The following is a 20,881-nucleotide window of genomic DNA, read 5'->3' as shown; positions in this document are numbered from 1 at the left end:
GAATACACACGGTCCCAGGCTTCAACTGGGACCATGTGCTTTGGTCAGATGAGACCAAGATTGAGCTTTTTGGCAACAAACACTCTAAGTCGGTCTGGCATGCCACGAAAGATGCGCATGCTGAAAAGCACCTCATACCCACTGTGAAGTATGGGGGTGGGTCAGTGATGCTGTGGGGCTGTTTCGCTTCCAAAGGCCCTGGGAACCTTGTTAGGGTGCATGGCATCATGAATGCTTTGAAATACCAGGATATTTTAAATCAAAATCTGTTGCCCTCTGCCCGAAAGCTGAAGATAGGTCGTCACTGGGTCTTTCAGCAAGACAATGACCCTAAACATATGGCCAAATCTACACAGAAATGGTTCACCAGACACAAAATCAAGCTCCTCCCCTGGCCATCTCAGTCCCCAGACCTTGTTTTTTTGGCAAAAGGGGGTTGTACAAAGTATTAACACCAGGGGTGCTAATAATTGTGACACACATTATTTGATGTCAAATATTTTTTTCTTTATGTGGGATGTTTTCCCCCACTGAATGAATGCACTTGTATTGAAGGTTGGATTTTTCTTTTTTTCCATTAAGGTCCCATATTATTTGAATTTAAAAAAATATTAGAAGCTAAAAAAACACATCTTTTTCAGGGGTGCCAATAATTATGGAGGGCACTGTACAGTTCGTGGCGAGCAGGTGGGTATAATTAATTGAAAATAATGTTCTGTTTTCCTGCTTAGTGTGTGTTATCACCAAGTTGCCGTTGTCTGTGTAGACTAGGGGTGTGACACAATATCGAAATGGTGATATATCGTGATACTATGTATCCCAAAAGGTTATCGATATGCTCCTACCAAGAATCGAGATATCGTTTCAAAAAGGTGTCAATGTCTAAAAAAATAAAATAAATAAAAAGGAACCATCAAGTTGCTCCCAAAATCTTCCACCATCATAGTGTCTCAGTTAAGTCTAAGGCTGTGTTGACGGTGCATGACGCCCAATTCATTTAGACTGGGGGTTTTCAGGGCATTTACAGGTCACTTACTGTTCATTTTAGGGCATTTATAGGTCATTTACTGTCGAGCTTGAGTCACTGCCTATTCATTTGGGTGATTCCCCGGTCACTTCCTGTTCTGTAACTCAAAATCAACAGGAAGTGACCAATAAAATACCCCAAAATCAACAGGAAGTAACTGAACATCAAAAGGTAAATGACCTTAAATGGCCCATATTACCTCATCGCCTGGCATTGGCTGCCACTAACGGCCATAAACGTTCAATCCGTTTGAAATGGATTGAACGTCTACTAGTGATAAACTCATTCCAATTCACAGCAGAAGCTTGTTTTTCTGTTTATTAGTTGTTGGTCAAAAAATCATTCTAGGATATTCTACAAATGTATCGATAATCATTGTATTGCCGTATTGTCAGATCATCATTATTGTGAGCTTTGTATCGCAAATCGTATCGTACCGTGAGGTACCAAGAGGTTCCCACTCCTAGTGTAGACGTTACAATACAGTATGTGTTCGTTGTCAAAGTTCATTCAAAATTGTTGGAAACCTTTATTTATTTTTGGACTAAATCTGTTAAATTTCTCAGACTAAAACTGTTTGAGTAAATGTCAACTAAAACTAGGCGAAATTGAAGACAAACACGTTTAGAAATGACTCAATGAATGAATGAAATATGACTAAGACTAATAAGAATTATTGTCCAGAAAAGACTTAAGATTAAGACAAAAATTAAAAGGGCAGCCAAAAACAACACTGCGTCCAATCTATTTGAAGTGGGACGGTTGGCTGCAAATGAACGACACCGATGATGTCATTTTAGTGCCGTATCAGTACCAATTTCGAACTTATTATCAGCATCGGTGCAACACTACTACTTACTTGCCCACACTGTATGTGTTGTTCCCAGTTAATAAATGCATCCCAGAAATGTCTGCAACGCAACAAAAATCTACCTTTGAGTTGCAGATAAAAAGTCACTGCTGCAAAGTCACCGAATTTAGAGATACTACATGTTTTGTTTTTGCCAGTGAGAGAATAAATTTAACCCTTGACATTTACGCGGGGTTGAATCAATTCCCACAAGGTCGATGTTATTTGAAACTGTAGAAATATTCTAAAAAGGGATTAACAACATAGCCTTTTGTTAACTAGCACTTTGTCGCTTTTCACTTAAAATATAAATTGATGAGTCCTTTTCAATGTACCGCGGCTTGTCAGAAAGATGATTCTAGTCAAAGTTTATTCAAGGTTTCAGGATAGAAAAAAAAAATCACCATCAAAAGTGAATTTCCTTTAGAAACGTTTCTCATAACAATCATTTTCATTTATTAAAACACTGAATCATGAGAGGGATCTGTAAAACTCAATCCAACTCTTGGAAGTTCCCACAATGGAATCAGTAGAAATTATTAGCAACTAGTGTTATCCACAAATTACACAAACTAACTAACGTATTTTTCAGACTATAAGTCGCAGTTTTTTTCATAGTTTGGCTGGGGGTGCGACTTATACTCAGGAGCGACTTATGTGTGAAATTATTAACACATTATGATATAATTTCACATGTTATTTTGGTGTTTTGGAGTGACACTGATGGTTTGTAAACTTGTTAGCATGTTCTTTATGCTATAGTTATGTGAATAACTCTTAATAGCTATGGCCACGTTCAAGTTCTGCCTTTGGCAACGTGTGTTCAATTGTCAATCGCGTCTCTGAGCGAGAGAGAGAGAGAGAGAGACACGGCTGCGAACCTACTTTCATTGTTTATGCTTGTAAAATATCTCTACAAAGGCAACGCCTGTGTGTATCATCTTTTCTGTTGTTGTTGTTGTGTGTTTTTTTTCTCCCGTGATCGGACACTTAGAGACAGTTGTGTGGTTGTTTGAACGATGTGCTAATGCTAGCGAACGCATGCTAACCATTTGTGTCATTGCTGTAATAGCACCTTGTGAGAGAATTTATTCATGCTTAAAACACAACCATTATATATTATATGTTGAATGCTTTTGTTATGCTTGCATGAGAACATTATAACATAGAGTATCATTGTTAAAATAATCTGTTGTAATCTTTTTGAGTGGGCCTTCTCATAGCCTTGACGATTGTAGACGGAGTCAATATGCCCAAATATGGACTGTCATGTTCCTGTTGTTTTCCAATATGCCCTGAATGAATACAATATAGCAACTGTGGCTTATCAAACTTCTTCCTGGCCACAGCTGGTGATTCAAGGTTACAGCTTAAGGTCGTTTTCCCCCATGAGAGATGTTTTTCTGTAACTTGAGATGTTTTTACTAAGTTTCGATTTCGTTTCTATGGTGTCAACCCATAAATAGAAAGATGCCCTGTATCTGTCTTTTGTCCACATGCGGAGAAGCATTTTGTGCGTTATTCCGTGTCTGTACCCAAGAGCTCTTGTACTAAAACCTACTAAATCCATGGTTGTGGTCGTATTTATTTCTCTAATCTAGCTACCGAGGTAACACTTGTCTCTGAGTTCAAACTTGAGCTTCCATGACACACCTAATTATCATTTATTTACGTTGATGTGAACCTGTTTGGTATCGAGGACGAAATTGATTCAGCAAATTATACGGACGTCCAGCATCGTCATTTGGGAGTTTAGCTCACTGTATAGCCAGGACCGAGCCGTAACGTCCTGATGAGGACAGGATATTCATGTAAGATCATACTGTACACTTATTCAGAAAGTTCAATTCATTTCAATTCTATTTTATTTGTATAGCCCTAAATCACAAGATGTTGTTCTCGATGGCGTACCGCACGCAGGCTATTTTTAGACCGTGACGTCGCATCGTAAAGCAGAAGTAAAGCCGAAGTGGGACATTATAGACCCGCCCTCGCATAGACCCAATGTAAAAAGTGCTACTTTTCGCCGGTAATCTTTCAAAAACAAACATGCCGATCACGCATTGCTTTTTTGGAACTTGTAGAAATTACTCTAGACATTACGACCATGAAGGATGTTTTCTTCATACGTTCCCGGAAACCAAAAACTCGGGAGGAAAAAATGTGAAGACCGAATCAACTTGCGCGGACTTTAACACCAGCTCGGCGAATCCATTCATGTTTCAGTAAACATTATGTTGGGTTGGCATGGTCTTTCAGAGGACAAAGAGGTAAGCCATTTTTATATTTTTACTTTATTTTTTTAGCGTAACGTTGTGCCGTACTGCTTCTGACAATGAATGACCTGAAAAAAATTACAATGGTATCTGACTGCCACTGTTACCGTTTCTGTTATATATATAAAAAAAACAACTTTAGTAAGGAGGAAGTGTAAATAAATTATAGGATTAAGATGTGTTATCAATGAAAAAATTAAAAGTGTTCGTTGGCTGTCACTGAGTAGCATTTGCGATCGCTACACAAAGCTAACTAAATTACCCCCAAGAACGGTAAGAGACTTAGGACAACCAGAGGATATATAAGAAAGACAGGGCTGATGGTAAAGGATAGCTTGCTGAAACCGGAGAATGTCATTGTCAGTCGCGTCGATAAAAAAAAGCTAAAGCTATGCTTAGGTCGGCTCGTTTTTTTCGTCTTTTTCAGCCTTCGACACTAAAGCCATCTCTTTAACTGAATATTTTTATGTTCTTCCACATCTATGCCAGTCAATTTGGCACCAGTCACATCATTTTCGGAGAGAATTGGTAGGTTTAGCGCTGTAAACGTCTCCTTCGTACACGATTTCCATTCATTTCCTATTAGGGACAAACAATGGCTTGTCCTTGCTTAGCAACAGTAGCTAATGTCATGAATATTAATGAGCGGAAGTGACGTGTTGCTTGCGGTACGCCATTGTATTTTCATATTAAATTGTCTTTCAAGTTGACATATCTGTTGTATGTGTTGGATTTTATCAAGTAAATTTCCCCCCAAAATGCGACATACTCCGGTGCGACTTATATACGTTTTTTTCCTCTTCGTTGGGCATTTTACGGCTGGTGCGACTTATACTCAGTTGCGATTTGTAGTCCGAAAAATTTGGTACCCATATATTTTTTATAGTTTTTGTTATAAAACTAATCAGATTCCATTTACATTATTTTAAATCTAGAATCATCTCATTGGATTAAAATTTTAGTGCTGGGGAAGATACTTTAGCTGCTTTCAAGCTAATACAGAGATGCTAGTAGCAGGCTAGTTTCACTATCTCACTACTAATATGGCAGTACTATTTAAACACAAACCCGAAATACTAAATTTATCCCCAGGAATAAAAACTGTAAACCGTTTTTGGTGGTTGACGTCACGGATCTTCGTCATTGTATCAAAATAACATGAGCTTGCCTGTTTGTGTGTAACAGGGTGGTCATGACAACAATTAGAGCTAATTGCTAACGTTATCTTCATAAGCTTATTTTGTCCTCTTCATTTCACTCATTCTAAAAACACTGTTGATGTGGAAAGCCTTTTAAAAAGTGAGGCTGGAAAATCTAATTCCCTTCAAGGGACGAATGAAGTTACAAGTACGTAGTATAATTTCACCTGTGTTCTCCACTGCAATTGCATTATCTGCCTGGGAAGTCTTCACAATCAGTGTGAGACTGCTGTCTGTTCCCACGTCCATCAATACGGCTCCACGCTGCATGTACTACGCATCATTTTGACTGCCCCACCTGTTGAGGAGAGAAAGGCAAAGAGAAAAGGAGACAGACAAGGGAAACCATCATTAAAGGGTGAATGCGGTTGTGTCTAATGCATGATGACATTAACGCTAGTATACTAGATTTCATTACAGCAAAGATCTGCGCGAGGCTTCGACAAGCACAAAGTTACTGTAATTGAGGGAAAACATGACAGAGACATCAAACGGGCCCTCGGGGTAGCAAACCATCGCTCTTTCTTCTATGTATCACAGATTCCAGTCTAAGATTAATTTAAACTTTGCCAAGCAAGAAAGTACACAGCTGAGATCACTATGGAAACTGCGCCAATCTTTCCTATTTTAAGCTTCATTTAACATTTATAGCACAGTTGTTAACCTATGCCAACCTCACATAGGCAGCTCTGAGCATATTTGTTTATTGTAATTAGCCGACTCCCTCCCTCATATGTGCCTTGGCGGCAAGGAAACCAAGGCAGCTCAAAGAGGGGAGATTAAAGAGATGTGGCTGAGGCGGTGACAGCGCACTGTGAACACTGACTCGTTTACTGTTGCGACTTATGGGGAGAGCAGGGGAGTACGGTGGGGGAAATGACTGAGTGTCGATGTGGTGCAAAAGAGGCAGTGCACTGGCAAGGATGCAGGTTGACACAACAGTTACGGTTAAAAAAAAAAAAGGAAAAAAAAGACAGCGGTTGAAGTTTGTCAGCCAAGCACAGCACTCTGAAAATGGGTTGGAAGGCACAAAAGCCATGTTTTTATCTAGCAGTACACTTTGTTTTAGTTCCCTACGGTGCACCATTTTTTTATGTTTCCATTGTTATAAAGCAGTGTTGTTTTTGGCAGCCTTTTTAATACTCGTCTTAGTCTTTGGACTATAATACTTATTAATCTAAGTTAACCGCAAAGTAACGCACCCCCCCCCACAAAAAATGTTTTTTTTTAGTCAGTGTTCAATGTATTTATTCAGATTTAGCATTGGAAATAGATTAGGGCTGTAAAAATTATCGCGTTAACGGGCGGTAATTATTTTTTTAAAAAATTAATCACGTTAAAATATTTGACGCAATTAACGCACATGCCCCGCTCAAACAGATTAAAATGACGGCTCAGTGTAATGTCCACTTGTTACTTGTGTTTTTTTGGAGTTTTGTCGCTCTCTGCTGGCGTTTGGGTGCGACTGATTTTATGGGCTTAAGCACCCATGAGCATTGTGTAATTATTTTGCCTGGCACAGACAGACTATTCTCCCTGTAATTTTCAAACACTGTGAGAAATAGTCTGGGACCCAGCCCATTAACGGCCTCTAGAGCAAGGTACAAAATCAATCGTCCAATCAGATTCGTTTATTTGCATGACGTGTTCTTAACGAGTAATGTCACTCTTGCGCGCCGAAAGTCTTGTCTACAACAACACAGATGGCGAACGGGAGAGCCGAGAATATGTTCCAATCCGCGGTAAAACCAGTTTTAAATTACCATAAACACATCGAAAGAAGTCATTGACAACAGTCAACATGGCTTGCGCTAGCCATGTTGAATAAACTTATCCATTCTCCGCTCACGCTAATTATTTGTCGCTTTAACAACGTCACGTCTGCCCGTCGCTGATTGGTCCACTCCGCTGTCTATTTGCTTTGGCTGCTCCGCCCTCGGAATTTGATCCGCCGGACGGTCACCAGACTCAATCGCTGGAACAGCGGTGAGTCTGATATATCAGGCAAGTAATTATTGACACCAACAATGACGGGCTACTAGTTTATTTTTTGATTGAAAATTTTACTAATTTTATTAAAACGAAAACATTAAGAGGGGTTTTAATATAAAATTTCTATAACTTGAACTAACATTTATCTTTTAAGAACTACAAGTCTTTCTATCCATGGATCGCTTTAACAGAATGTTAATAATGTTAATGCCATCTTGCTGATTTATTGTTATAATAAACAAATACAGTACTTATGTACTGTATGTTGAATGTATATATCCATCTTCTGTGTTATCTTTCCATTTAAACAATAATTTACAGAAAAATATGGCATATTTTATAGATGGTTTGAATTGCGATTAATTACGATTAATTAATTTTTAAGCTGTAATGAACTTGTAATCGTTTGACAGCCCTAAAATAGATACATATAAGACATTTTTTCACTTTTTTTTCCCCAAAGTGGATTTAAAAAAATGTCAATATTATTATATATTATTACGTATATATTTTAATAAATGTTTTTTAAGCACTTCAAATGTAATAATTATAATCAGTTTTAAACATTACTGTCCCACCGAATCATTTTTAAACAAGAATAAAGTACTGCAGTAGAAAAATGCTTGGCTTTAGTAAATGCTTCTGTTTACCTACCTTGGCTGTGATTCCTGAAGTGACTAGTAGAAATTGCAAACTCCTCAAGATTACTTCTAGCGTTTATTCCCACGACATAACATGCCCGGTTGCCTTGAACGTCTCGACACACACACATTCATTCCAGCGCGCGCTTCCTTGCGCAGCAACTATTTAACAAGTTAAACGATGACTTGACGTATGAGGCGCATGTGAAGTCGGCTTCTCTGGCATGATCAACGACAACCATCAGTCAACATCATTAACTCTAATAAGCGAGTGCCACAGTGACTAAGGAACAAAGAGCTGGGAGAGGGAGGGAGGCTGTGCGAGAGCATGAAGTTTGTGGGATAAAAAAAAAAAAAAAAAAAAACTATCGCACGTCCTCGCGATGGGACTGCTGCGCATGCGCACGTCGCGATGGCGATGTTTAAACGATATATCGTTCAGGCTTAGTCTAAGTCATATTTTAGTCATCTCAAAATATGTTTGTCTTCATCTAGTTTTTGGTGACGGTTAGTACTAGACATGTGCCGATTACCGGTTTCAAGGTATACCGCGGTATGAAAATGTCAAGGTTTCAAAACCGCAAAAAATTTTCGTCATACCGTCCCTAAGGTATTAGCTATTTTTAATGTCCTAAAAATTCATGGACAAATCCCTCGCTTGCAGCTGTAAGACTCAACCCTCCCCCACCGGCTGTTGCTCAGTGTCAGTGAGGCAGCTGCGCTACACGATGGCTGGAGGAGGTCAAACTCCTGAACTTTTTCCCCCTTCGAAGAAAACAAAATGGCTGGTATGGGAATACTTCGGCTACATAACGGTTACAGACGGCCGCGGCTTAGAGGAGGAGGGCCAACCGATAAGTATGCATGTTTGCGGATGCTGGCTGCTGAGGAGGCAATATCTCCAATATGATTTTGCATTTATACATAATTAAAAGTTAGTAAACGCTGTCATAAATGTCTCCCACTAGCTATGAGAGTTAACTCCAGCATGTTTAGTGTGTCTAGCGGTGGTAAAATGTGTTTTTTTTTTCTTTCTGGCAACTGTCTGTGTTGAGAAAGAGTGTGTATATAATGTAAACATGATACGAGTCATACACACGCTTTAATGGAAAATAATTCAATTATTTTTGTTCTGATGGTAATAATTTTGAGCTGTGGCTGTGGGTTTAGGCTCACCTAAAGGACTGCATTTATTTTAAATTTATTTAGAATATTTTGTTATTTCTTGAAACTTATTTTCACTTAACATTATACTCACTGTATGTTCCAATTTGCTAAGATGTTTTGAAAAATAAAAATGGTCAATAGAAAAAAAAGTTGTTTTTTTAACCCAGGTATCTCAAAGTAACACATTTTAGAGCTGTAATTGCAATACCGGATAACGTGAAACCGTGATATTTTGGCTTAAGGTCATCATTACATCAGAATATCATACCGGCACGTGCCTTGTTACTAGGACTGTTTCCGTCTGCAAAATTTAAAAAAATGTACTCCAAAAATAAATAAATTAAGGTTTCCAACTAGACCCGCACATATTGTAGCGTCTACAAGAACAACGCCAACTTGGTGATCATACACACTCAACAGGAATACAGTAAATTATTTTCAATGAATTAGACCCACCTGGACGGCACAAACTGTATGTAAAAAACAAGAAAAAGAAAATAAGATGTCCGAAAATTTCGCTCGCCATTAGCATTGACCTAATGCTAACGCGAATGCTATGCTAACGCTATGAGCTACATTTAGTCTGCGATGATTACTCAGCACAGACCTTTAAAGGCTAAAGCAACATTGCATATTCTCTCCGGCCAAAATAAGAAAACAACACCGTGTGTGCGTGTGTGCAAGCCTGAAGTCTGAGGACACTGGTGAGTTGGCAGGGCGCAGCAGGTCACATGAGTCACACAACCAGACACTGCTATAATATAGGCTAAATACACATAAAATGTCACTCTTTCGTCTCGTCAGACGAAAACTTGCATTTGTCTCGTTATGTTTTAGTCTCCCAAAACATGTTTTTAGCTCGTCATCGTCTCATCATCGCCATGAAAAATTGGTTTGTTGACGAAATATATTTGTTATAGTCATTGTTGAAGAAAAAACACTGTTATAAAGGCAATTGCAGTGCCTTAGGGGCAGCAGAGGTTGTATTATCTATTTTTCCAAATTTTTATATGTTAGGGTTAATTTAGCTACTAACCCATTTGTCCTATTTAGGGTCATGAGTGAGATAGAGTCTGTTCTTGCTGAATTCGGGCGAGAGGCATAGTACACGTTAAATATGTAAACATTGGTACCTTGAATTATGAGTTTAATTCCTTGTGTGACCAAGCTTGTATTTCCAGTCAATACTACCCATTGAAATGGATTCAAACACAATAATTGCACTCCTTATCCTGAAAAGAAAAAAGTTTTTGTGTTTTTTAAATTAATAGAAATGTGTATAGTATTAGGAGAATACAATGAGACAAGTGTAATAGGAGCTGTATAGTGTTGCATGAGTGAGTCACTGCAATACTTTCTTTCCACTTGAGCAGCGATCTAAACCTTGCATATAACTCAAATTTTGGCTAGGAGCACAAAACGAATATACAAAAATGAACGAGCGACTAAAAAAATTTCTGAGGTTGAGGCAGTCAAAGAGGTCAACATACTATTGTAAATGCATGATTTATATACTGTATTGCTCAACCGTTTTCTAAATACCCTTTGTTCTCATTTGTAACTGCAGTTTACTGCAGCTCACTTTGGACAACACTGGATTGGTCACCGGTAAATCCAGGGGCACAAATTGACAAATAACCATCCAGCTCATGTTCACACCTAAGGCCTGATTTATTAAAGGTTTGCATGTGCAAAAACAGGCACATGGAAACAGATGTGCCTACTGATCAACTAATTAATTGCCATCAGGTTTCATTTTGCGTGTTGCTGGATGAGCATACTGCGCCAACAAAAATTAATGAGACACATTGTTGATTTGTTAAAGCAACTTTGGTGCTTTTGAATGATCTAACTAACTCGTCTCAAGAAGGAGTCATGCTACACTATATCGCCTTTGACTAAAGCCCTTTTGTGCCTCGAAGTACCGTATTGGCCCGAATATAAGACGGTGTTTTTTGCATTGAAATAAGACTGAAAAAGAGGGGGTCGTCTTATATTCGCGGTCTAGACATTATACCCATTCACGACGCTAGATGGCGCCAGATATCATTGAAGCGAAGTTCTGTCATGACAGAGCTCAGCTACTCTCGCCATTCACAACGCTAGATGGCGCCAGATATCATTGAAGCTATATTCTGTCATGACAGATCTCAGCTACTCTCAAGTTTAACCAGTTTCCATTATTTTTAGGGCTGTCCCAAACGACTAATTTTCTCCCGATTAGTCAGCCGACTATTTTTACGATTAGTCGACTAATCTAATAATTAAAAAAAAATTTTTTTTTTTTTTTTTTTAACTAATTTAGCAATGAAATTTTTGTTGACGCTTATCAATTCACAAAAAACATATTGGAACACTCAAATCATTTATTAAAGTACAAATAAACACGTAAATAACAATAATAAATCACAAATAAACAATGAGTTCAAATGCTGATAGAATTAACTAGTGTAGCATCCCGATTGAAAAGATGGTCTCTTAAACTGATGGTTTACAACTTTTCCATCCTTGATGTAAACACACTGTAAGAGCTACGGTGCACACAAATAAAGCAACACAATTAGAAATTAACAAAAACTTTTCACTTTTTTCCTTTTAAACCTTATTTATATATCAATGAATTGCCTACATGAATTGCCTTTACCTTATTACCTTATCATTGACAATCTCTCCCTTGAGTGCAATCACTGTATATACTGTATATATTTATGACCTTTTAACCTCATATAATTTTCTATACCATAAAATAAACCATAACATGAAATAAATCTTTCAATTAGCATTAAGAACAATACTAATAGCACTTATAGGCCCATTGTCAATGAAACATTATTATTTAGTAAGGCGACAGCACCCTCTGGTGTACAAAAAATGGAGAATAAAAAAAAAAAAAATTACAAACTGCGTGAAGGCGCTTGAGGTGTTTATTCACGGCCGACGTGCAGCCAAGCTTGGCACTGAAGAGACAGGACAGAAGAGTGTACTCTCCTTAGTTTCTTTGAAATAAGTCAATGTTTTGGACACTCTGGTGCGCTTTTTTTGGCTTTGTGCCGCTTTCCCCGCTTGCAAACAGAGCATCCGACATTCTAACTTTCCACGCATATATTTTTTTAACCCTTCATTAACCGTCGACGGGATGTTGTGCTCGTCGACGGATTTACGTCATCGATGACGTCGACTATGTCGACTAGTCGGGACAGCTCTAATTATTTTATTGCAATGTTTTTCCTTATTCAGATTTGTTTCAAGACTAGTTACAGTTAGACTTCACTTTGATGGTTAATGCAGTTATTGCAATTTTGTTGTTTTATCACAATAGATTGGTTTATTTACATTTCAAAAACTAGAAGCCATTTATTTACGAATGTGACTGCACTTTAGTTTACATATTTAAATGTTCAGATTTGAATGAGGCAAAATAACATGCTGTTTCTCGCAAATATATCGTTATAATCATTTGTTTCGGATGTACTGTAATTATTTTCTGTATAAAAATTAATTTGGGGTTCAAAAAGTCTCTTTTCAAACATCAGTCTTGAAAAAGAGGGGGTCGTCTTATAATCAGGGCCGTCTTATATTCGGGCCAATACGGTATTATTTTTGTCAGTAAAGCCAACGCTAAGGGCAAAAAAAATTTTTGTTTTTTTTTTAAATATTGACACCTTTTTAAAATGATATCTCGATTCTTAGCATGAGTGTTTCGATAACCTTTTGGGATGCAAAGTATAACGATATATCACCATTTTGATATTTTTTCACAGCCATATTATACACTTTGTTTATGCTTTCTGTGCGCCCCAATAACAGATATACATGCATTTTTCTTTTTAACTGGCCAATTGTATAGTTATACATGAGCTCAAACTACATCATTAAAAAAAAAAAAAAACAGATTACAATGAAGACAGATTGTACTTTTATGACATGTACTGTATATTTGTTCCATTCCTCCTCTTCGTTGAGTTATTTAGTAGATTACATTGGATATCACATTAGGCATTTATCTTGATAATGAGGCAGCTTATCACCATCCTAGCCACACACCATATGGTGGACACAAAAGGCAGATCAGGGTAAAACACCCAAACCGCACTGTGCCGAACCGAACTGAACTGTATGCAGAAAACGTTGCTAATATGGAATATTAATCTGATGTCAGTCTTGAAAGAAATATGATGACAGAGACTCGGGGCCAGGAAATGAATATTTGATGATTTGGCTTAGTGCTTGTTGATAGTTTTTCCTTGCACCACCAGTTCTTCCCCCAGCTTCTGCATTCCCTCTCTGGAGGGCTGGAGTTGCAGGATGACAAATGAGCCAGAGGAGGGGATCTAATAACATGATCTCCTCACGGTGAGAAAAGGGTGTCTAGGAGATTAAGACAGACGGTCAACAATAAAAGAAAGGGAGTGTACAGCTGACTATAAACAGCTCGTCTCTTTCATCCAATTGCTTCCAGATTTCATTAGCTGCCCACTGACCTGGGAGCAAGGAAGCTGGATAGCTACCTGAAGAGAACTCAGTTTACAGAGGTATACTCAGTGGGTGACTTCAATTCACAGCCATCTCAAGTGCAGCTAATACAGGGGACCCTGTCTGCACAACCTGTCTGTGGGCTGAATAGTCCAGGATTAGTAGCACATCTAGTTTGCAACATGGGATGGTTTTAACCTTGCATTGTATTTACTGTATGTAACAGATTGGGAGTTGTTCCAGTTTCAGTCAATAAAAACTGTTTACGCCAGGTGGTAGTGTTAGGATTACCACAGTATGGTATGGGGAGGTAAACCCTGATCTGGTTGAGGAAAGCAGATGCGTTAGAATCATCAGAAACGCAAACAGTGTGACTTCATACCAGCTGATTAATTCCACAAAGAATCCTTCAATGGAGGAAATCCAGCATTTGTCTTTTTTAAGACTGGTTGTTTACGATAAGCATTTTTTTTCTAATTAGAGTGGCTAAGTGTTCTTTAAGGGTTTACAATTGATACATAAACTGAAGGGTAAAGCAGAAGCTACAATACAGATCACGTTTTTTGGTTGTAAAATGGAATGACCACTGTGAATAATGTTTTGACGATTAATAAAACATTAGATTTACTGCCAGTAACCTCAGAACACTGTTTGATTGAGGACAAACAGCTTTTTTCATATGTCTAAAGTGGGTAGCACAATGGGGTTAGCGGTCTTCTATGTCTTCCATTTTCTAATAATTGCTCCCACAGTTGATTTCTTTACACCAAGCATTTTACCGATTGCAGATTCTGTCCTCCCAGCCTGGTGCAGGTCTACAATTTTGTCTCTGGTGTCCTTCGATAGCTCTTTGGTCTTGGCCATAGTGGAGTGTGACTGACTGAGATTGTTGACAGGTGTCTTTTATACCGATAATGAGTTATAACAGGTGCCGTTAATACAGGTAACGAGTGGAGCCTTGTTAGACCTCGTTAGAAGAAGTTAGAACTCTTTGACAGCCAGAAATCTTGCTTGTTTGTAGGTGACAAAATACTTATTTTCCTCTTCAAAGTGGTCTCTGTGACTCTGGCTGACTCCCATATTTCAAAAACTTACAGTACACTCTATATTGTACAAAGGTGTGACTGTAAATGGATGATTTTATGTATGTGCCTCACAATTGAATGGTGACGAGTCTAGGGTGTACCCTGCCTCTAGGGTAGTACTTCTCAAATAGTGGGTGGCAGTGGCGCTCTCATTTTCCAAGCGCGCAGTATTTTTGAAGTAAGCAAGAGCACACAGAAGAGAGATATGAAGAGCTGTGCGCCGTTTTCGAAAGCCGTTTTCCGGCCGGACTCACGCAGCAACCCACTGTCTTCTCAGGTTCTCACGTGTCCGCCCGAGAAGTGCCATTTTCGGCTTGGGATGGTCACGACGACCGCCCTCACCTACGGTTCTCCCTCGGCCGCCGAGAATGCGCTTTTTTCGGGCCGTTTGCCTTTTGGCTTTGACATTTAATACAGTGGTAGATGAGGAAAGACCACTGTTACTGTGTCTAAAAATGATTATAGCGGACAGCCGGAAGCCAAATCAATTAAGACGCCACTTATAGACATTAGACCCCAATCTAATTGATAAGCCGCTTGGTTGTTTTTCAGCAAAAAAGTGCCGAATATTGCCAACAATCGTCCCAATTTGTCAGTGTTATATCAGTAAATCAGTGAGCACTGTTAGCATGCTCAGTGCAAAATAACCCCACATCATTGCAAACTGGAGGTGAAAAATAAGGCAAAAATAAAAACTGTCCTTCTGTCCAAAGACACTTTTTTTCTTCTTCTTCTATTAGTTTTGTTTTTTCGGTCAAATTTTTTGGCATATTGTCCTCATGACTTAATGTTTCTAATCAATTTGAATTTGTTATTATTTACTGATTTTATTTTTCAGTATCAAATGGTTAAAAAATGTACCTTGAGTATATTTTTACAGTTTGGATGTGACTTTTTTTTTCTTTTAATTCAGGCAAATTGATGCGCGTTAAGTCTTTTCTGTTACAAACAAAACAATGTTAATAAAGTTATACTTTATAAGTTGATCTCTGTTATTTTCTCTAATAGAAAAAAAGGACACAATGTGAGGCAGAGGTGTACTTATAATAGTAATATTATAGACAAATGATACTATTTACAGTGGCGGCAGAGTTTGGGGGGGGCGTGAAACATTTACGTCTTCCTTGGGGGGGCGTAACAGAAAATAATTGAGAAGCACTGCTCTAGGCTAACATAAGCTAGGACAGGCAACTGAGCCTAATGGGGACAAGCTACCAAGAAAAAGTCTGTAGTTGTAATCACGTGTTGAGTTGGCATTTGGCTGCTGTTTGACTAGACCTTTTAATATAAAGTCAAAAGAGATGTAAATGCGTTTTAAGAAGGTCATCACTAGTGCAGGTATATTAAAAAAGAAAAAAATCTATTATGAAGAAGAAAATAAATTCATTCACTACCAATGACAGCGATCAACTTCAAATGTGTATGAACTGGGAAGGGTGGCACTGAATGATCATGTTTTGCCATTGACGGTGATGGATGTCCAAACCATAAATTGGTATATTTATGAAATAACACTAAAGCAGTCACAACAGTGGGAAGTTTTCATGACCTAATTAACTAGTAGTAGTGTGGAAAGTACTTTGTAGTACTATGCCAAGGTTACTGTGTGGTCAGTATAAAACCAGTCTATTTTTGAAGCAGATCAGGCTTTTCTTTGACCGTCAATGGCAGCCAATTAGTTAATATAATTTAGAATTTACAATAAGTACTGGAAGCAATATTTAATCTGCCAATTTGAATGCAAACATACCTCACATACAAACAACAACAGTCAATTTTGAGTAGTTGTCTTTTCAACTCGTGACAAGAATATGCAGGGCTCCAGACTGCGACCAAATGGTCGTATTTTGCACCTAATTTTAGAGCCAGTGCAAGTATTTTTTTCCATCTATTCGCACATGCTCGACCAGTAACATTGTGGGGTTTGTTTTTATTACCGACAAACTCCTTCCACTAGTTGGCGGGAATGTAACAAGCTGGTTTACCAAGGGAACATACAACAGAAGAAAAAAAAAGTGGAGGTGAACGATGTGTGAAGCAGTCGCCGCTCAGTCAGTGTCGAGTCGGCCCATTCTGACTCGATCCCGAGTGAACTGGAGTATATAGAAAATGCATTAGGCGAAAACAAAACCACGAAAGGGAACCGCGTGGTACTCCATGTCAGACAGGCGTGCAATCGCCTTCACTTTTGTGACTTTTTGGACTGTCAAATCATTCCACTTCCAGGAGAGCGAGACTCATGAAACGGGCGCCCAGAGAAGCTCCGCACATGTCCTCCTGGTCATCTCCGGATGTGGTTTCCGCTTCCAGGAAATATACGAGGCGCGACACCATGTTTCTATTGGTTATTTTCCAAATGGTGATTGCGCAATTATGCAAAGATTTTAATTTCTCAAGTAACGATGTTAGACTGTCTTTGTCGTTTTCTCAAGATTTATTTCAATCACATTTGGGCGACTGGTTCTAAAAGCAGAGCGTGACCACGCTCTCCATCTCGTGTGATGCATTCAAATGCGTTCACGAAAGAAACAGTGCTCACAAACAGACCCGGCTGCAGAAAGAAATTACGGGGGGGCATTACATTTTTTGGGAGGGGCACACTTCTTCAATGTAAATTTAGCCATAACAGTGGCGTTTTTACCCGTTATATTTTCTGATGATAGTGTCAGTCAGTGAAACTGCAGGAGGTGGCAGCACTATCCCTTCATGTTGACTTTCGGCCGCGTCTTTGTCATGGCTTGAGTTCGTCTTTAGTTTGTTGAAAAAAAAACACGGATGTCCGTTCCAATTTGAATTAGCAACGGAGGTGCCGCTCAATCGCCATTTCTGTAACTGGAGCTATCCCTATCAAATCGCAGTACACAATAACAGGTGTTGTGCCGAAAAATAGCCGCCCCGCGTGAAATGTCCCCCCTGACGGGAACGCTTATGTATAACGCTTTATTGAGGTGAAAACATCAAATGTTTTCATGGACTCGTTACAGTAATGGATTTACGACTGTAAAATCACTTTTAAATAAATAAATTAGACAAAATACTAGTACTTTATTTTACTAACAAATCGTGGACTGGGCCACAAAACCATCTTTGAACAAAAATGTATTAGTCTACAGGTTTTCACGACCATATCTCAATGACAATCACACAGTTATGACATTTAGTTCAAGCAGAGTAAAATAATACATATATTCACGGTATAAGAAAGTCGTTTCCATGTCCATCGATTGGTAAGAAAAAGCTGTACGAGTGACGTGTGGGCGCTCAACAATAAAATAAATAAACAAATAAATCAAATAAACGCTCAATAAAGCGATATAAATAAGCGTTCCCGTCGGGGGGGGGACATTTCACGCGAGGCGGCTATTTTTCGGCACAACACCGGCTACTCAGCCCGCCCCCCCTTATCTGTGATTGGCTAGAAATTGCCTACATTCGCTGCTCTGATTGTGACGACAGATCAAGATAGGATGACTAGAGCAGTGTTTTTCAACCTTTTCTGAGTCACGGGATGTTTTTACGTTGGAAAAAATCTCGCGGCACACCACACCAAAATGTTCCAAAATTACTTTCTGTATAATATATTTAATTATAAAATAATTTCTCAGTATTAATACTTACTCAGTGTGAAACGTTTAGCAATTAGGCTTGAAAAACTATCAGACAGGGGACTTGAGCAATGCATTTAAGCACATCAGGGCTGGTCGTCTCGCTGACAATGGCTTTGCAGACAGCTAGTATTAATGTCTCTGCCACAGTTTGGGACTTTTGGGATTTAGCAACAAAGTAACTGGCTTTCAGGGCGTTCTTATTTACCTTTGTAGTTTTCCTCAAAAAAGTTGCCCATTTCTCTGTGTTTTCACGAAGGCGTACAAAATAATCCATCGACTTGTTCTGAAGCGACGGGGGTTCATTTGGGGATGAGTTTAAGCTTGTATGGCGCCATGGCCCTAGATAGCCGCTCGTGTCGCGTTCAAGAACTGCTCGGATTTCTAGGTATCTCCCACCTAGCTGTCCTCGATAATGTGTAGGAATAAAACAAAGAGGGTGGATTAACGGTCGTCACATATGGATAAAATGGAAAGGACACTTTTGTATATATCGACACTTGATGAGTCAAATAATGAACAGTAGAAGTGCTGGGGTCCACATTGTTACGGAGAGCAAGGTGGCTGACGGCTAGAAATCCGAGCAGTTCTTGAACGCAACACGACTCATCTGCACACAACCGAGAACTTTTTCCACATTCCTTTCTTCCTACTGCAACTTTGCCCGACGATGTTAAAAAAAGCGACATTGGATAATTTCTCGCGGCGGCGGCACAATCGATTGAAAAACACTGGAATATAGGGTTCATTCTCCCCGTGTGTGTGTGTTTTTGTGGAAGATTAAAAAAAAAAAAAAAATTACACAGTACAGTTTAATCGAGCTAGGGCGGGCACAGCCGTCCCTCAGAGTGGGCACGGCCCCCTAATGCCCGCCCATGCCGCCGGGTCTGCTCACAAAATGGACTCAGACAAGCTGTCAACAGAACATAGAATATACAGTATATGTGTGTGTGTATATATATTTTTGTCATGAATGGGACACTCGGCATCCATGTTACAGCTGAGTCTTCCTAAAAAAAATCCCATGTTGCTCCCTAATTTCTAAGCAGTATACTGGTTGATGTCAAAACTGATAGAGCATAAAATATAGATTCATAAGTTTGTAGTTTTTTTGCATTTATTATGAAAGTATTTATTGTGAAAATTAGTGGAAAATTTAGCATTTCGATTAAAGTGTGCGCCCCCTTAAATTTAGAGGTAGGGGCCATTGTGCTCCTAATAAAAAAATGTTAGTCTGGAGCCCTGATATGGGAGAGTTTTTAGTTCACAATATATACAAGGGGGCGGGGGTCAAGTCCAAAAATAGCCGTTTGACCACTTTTAACCGGTAAACTCACATTAACTACTGGAAATACAACAATTACAAGGACTCTGGAAGAGTGAAACCACACATTGCCCTATTAAAAATTGTCTGTGGCTACTGAGCAGAGTCTCTCCACAGTGGCACAGGCACCACACACAGCAGGAAGGCTAGTCAGGCCACAGAGGTCCTGGCAGACATCTGAGGGTGGATTGGGGATGTGTTGTGAGTGAGACCTCTGTGTGTCTGTGCGTGTGTCTTCATGGCCAGTTGCATCATGTGTTACACAAAGCCCCAAGGCCGAGCATTCACAGCACCAGTATGCACTTGGCAGAGGCTGCACAAGCAATCACAAGGAGAGAAAGAGAAAGCAAGGCAAATGCAGGCATATTGCAACAGTCCACCCCCTACCATTCAGCTCTAATACTGTAGATGTGTTTACTCGCCATATTCTTGATGATTGTCCTACATGCTTCACAATACATGCAAGAATTTCCCACTCTTACCATCACTGCTAACACAGTCAAGTTTAGTCCAGTTCATTATTAATGATGCCCTAACTGTAACTGAATATGCATTTACATTGGAGCTGGAAGGGCAAGGAGGGTAAAAGCAGGCATGTGACACAATAATTTTCTTGTGCATTTAATCACAGAAAGCACAGACACTGTCAAATCGGCCTCAAGTAAGACTGTCAACGCTTGTCTTTCAGTGCCAAAGACGGCACCAGATGTTAAATTCTTTTTGACTAGGAGGGACGAATGAAAGCCTCTCTTAGTCAAAACGCCCGGACAAAATGAATGGCGTACCGCACGCAGGCTATTTTTAGACCGTGACGTCGCATCGTAAAGCGGAAGTAAAGCCGAAGTCGGACATTATAGACCCGCCCTCGCATAGACCCAACGTAATTAGTGCTACTTTTCTCCAGTAATCTTTCAAAAACGAACATGCCGATCACGCATTGCTTTTTTGGAACTTGTAGAAATGACTCTAGACATTACGACACATGAAGGATGTTTTTCTTCATACGTTTCCAGAAACCAAATACTCGGGAGGAAAAAATGTGAAGACCGAATCAACTTGCGCGGAGTTTAACACCAGCTCGGCAAATCCATTCACGTTTAATATGCAGTAAACATTATGTTGGGTTGGCATGGTCTTTCAGAGGACAAAAAGGTAAGCCATTTTTATATTTTTAACTTATTTTTTTAGCGTAACGTTGTGCCGTACTGCTTCTGTTTGACAATGAATGACCTGAAACGAATT

At 39.2% G+C, this 20,881-nt stretch overlaps 1 protein-coding gene across 5 annotated transcripts in view; it reads right to left on the bottom strand.

Annotated features, from left to right (window-relative positions):
- Positions 1-20,881, bottom strand: part of nexmifb (neurite extension and migration factor b) — a 249,522-nt gene that overhangs the window by 34,625 nt on the left and 194,016 nt on the right. For all 5 annotated transcript variants that reach the window (XM_057849446.1, XM_057849444.1, XM_057849447.1 and 2 more), the window contains one exon: positions 5,520-5,650. In XM_057849446.1, coding sequence (XP_057705429.1) covers positions 5,520-5,622 — 103 coding nt within the window. In that variant the 5' untranslated portion in view covers positions 5,623-5,650. The remainder of the gene's footprint in view (positions 1-5,519; positions 5,651-20,881) is intronic.

The sequence above is a fragment of the Corythoichthys intestinalis genome, chromosome 11 (assembly GCF_030265065.1).
Source record: "Corythoichthys intestinalis isolate RoL2023-P3 chromosome 11, ASM3026506v1, whole genome shotgun sequence".
NCBI lineage: Eukaryota > Metazoa > Chordata > Actinopteri > Syngnathiformes > Syngnathidae > Corythoichthys > Corythoichthys intestinalis.
Note: the sequence above shows the minus strand (reverse complement) of the source record. Positions and strands in the feature narration are given on the sequence as shown.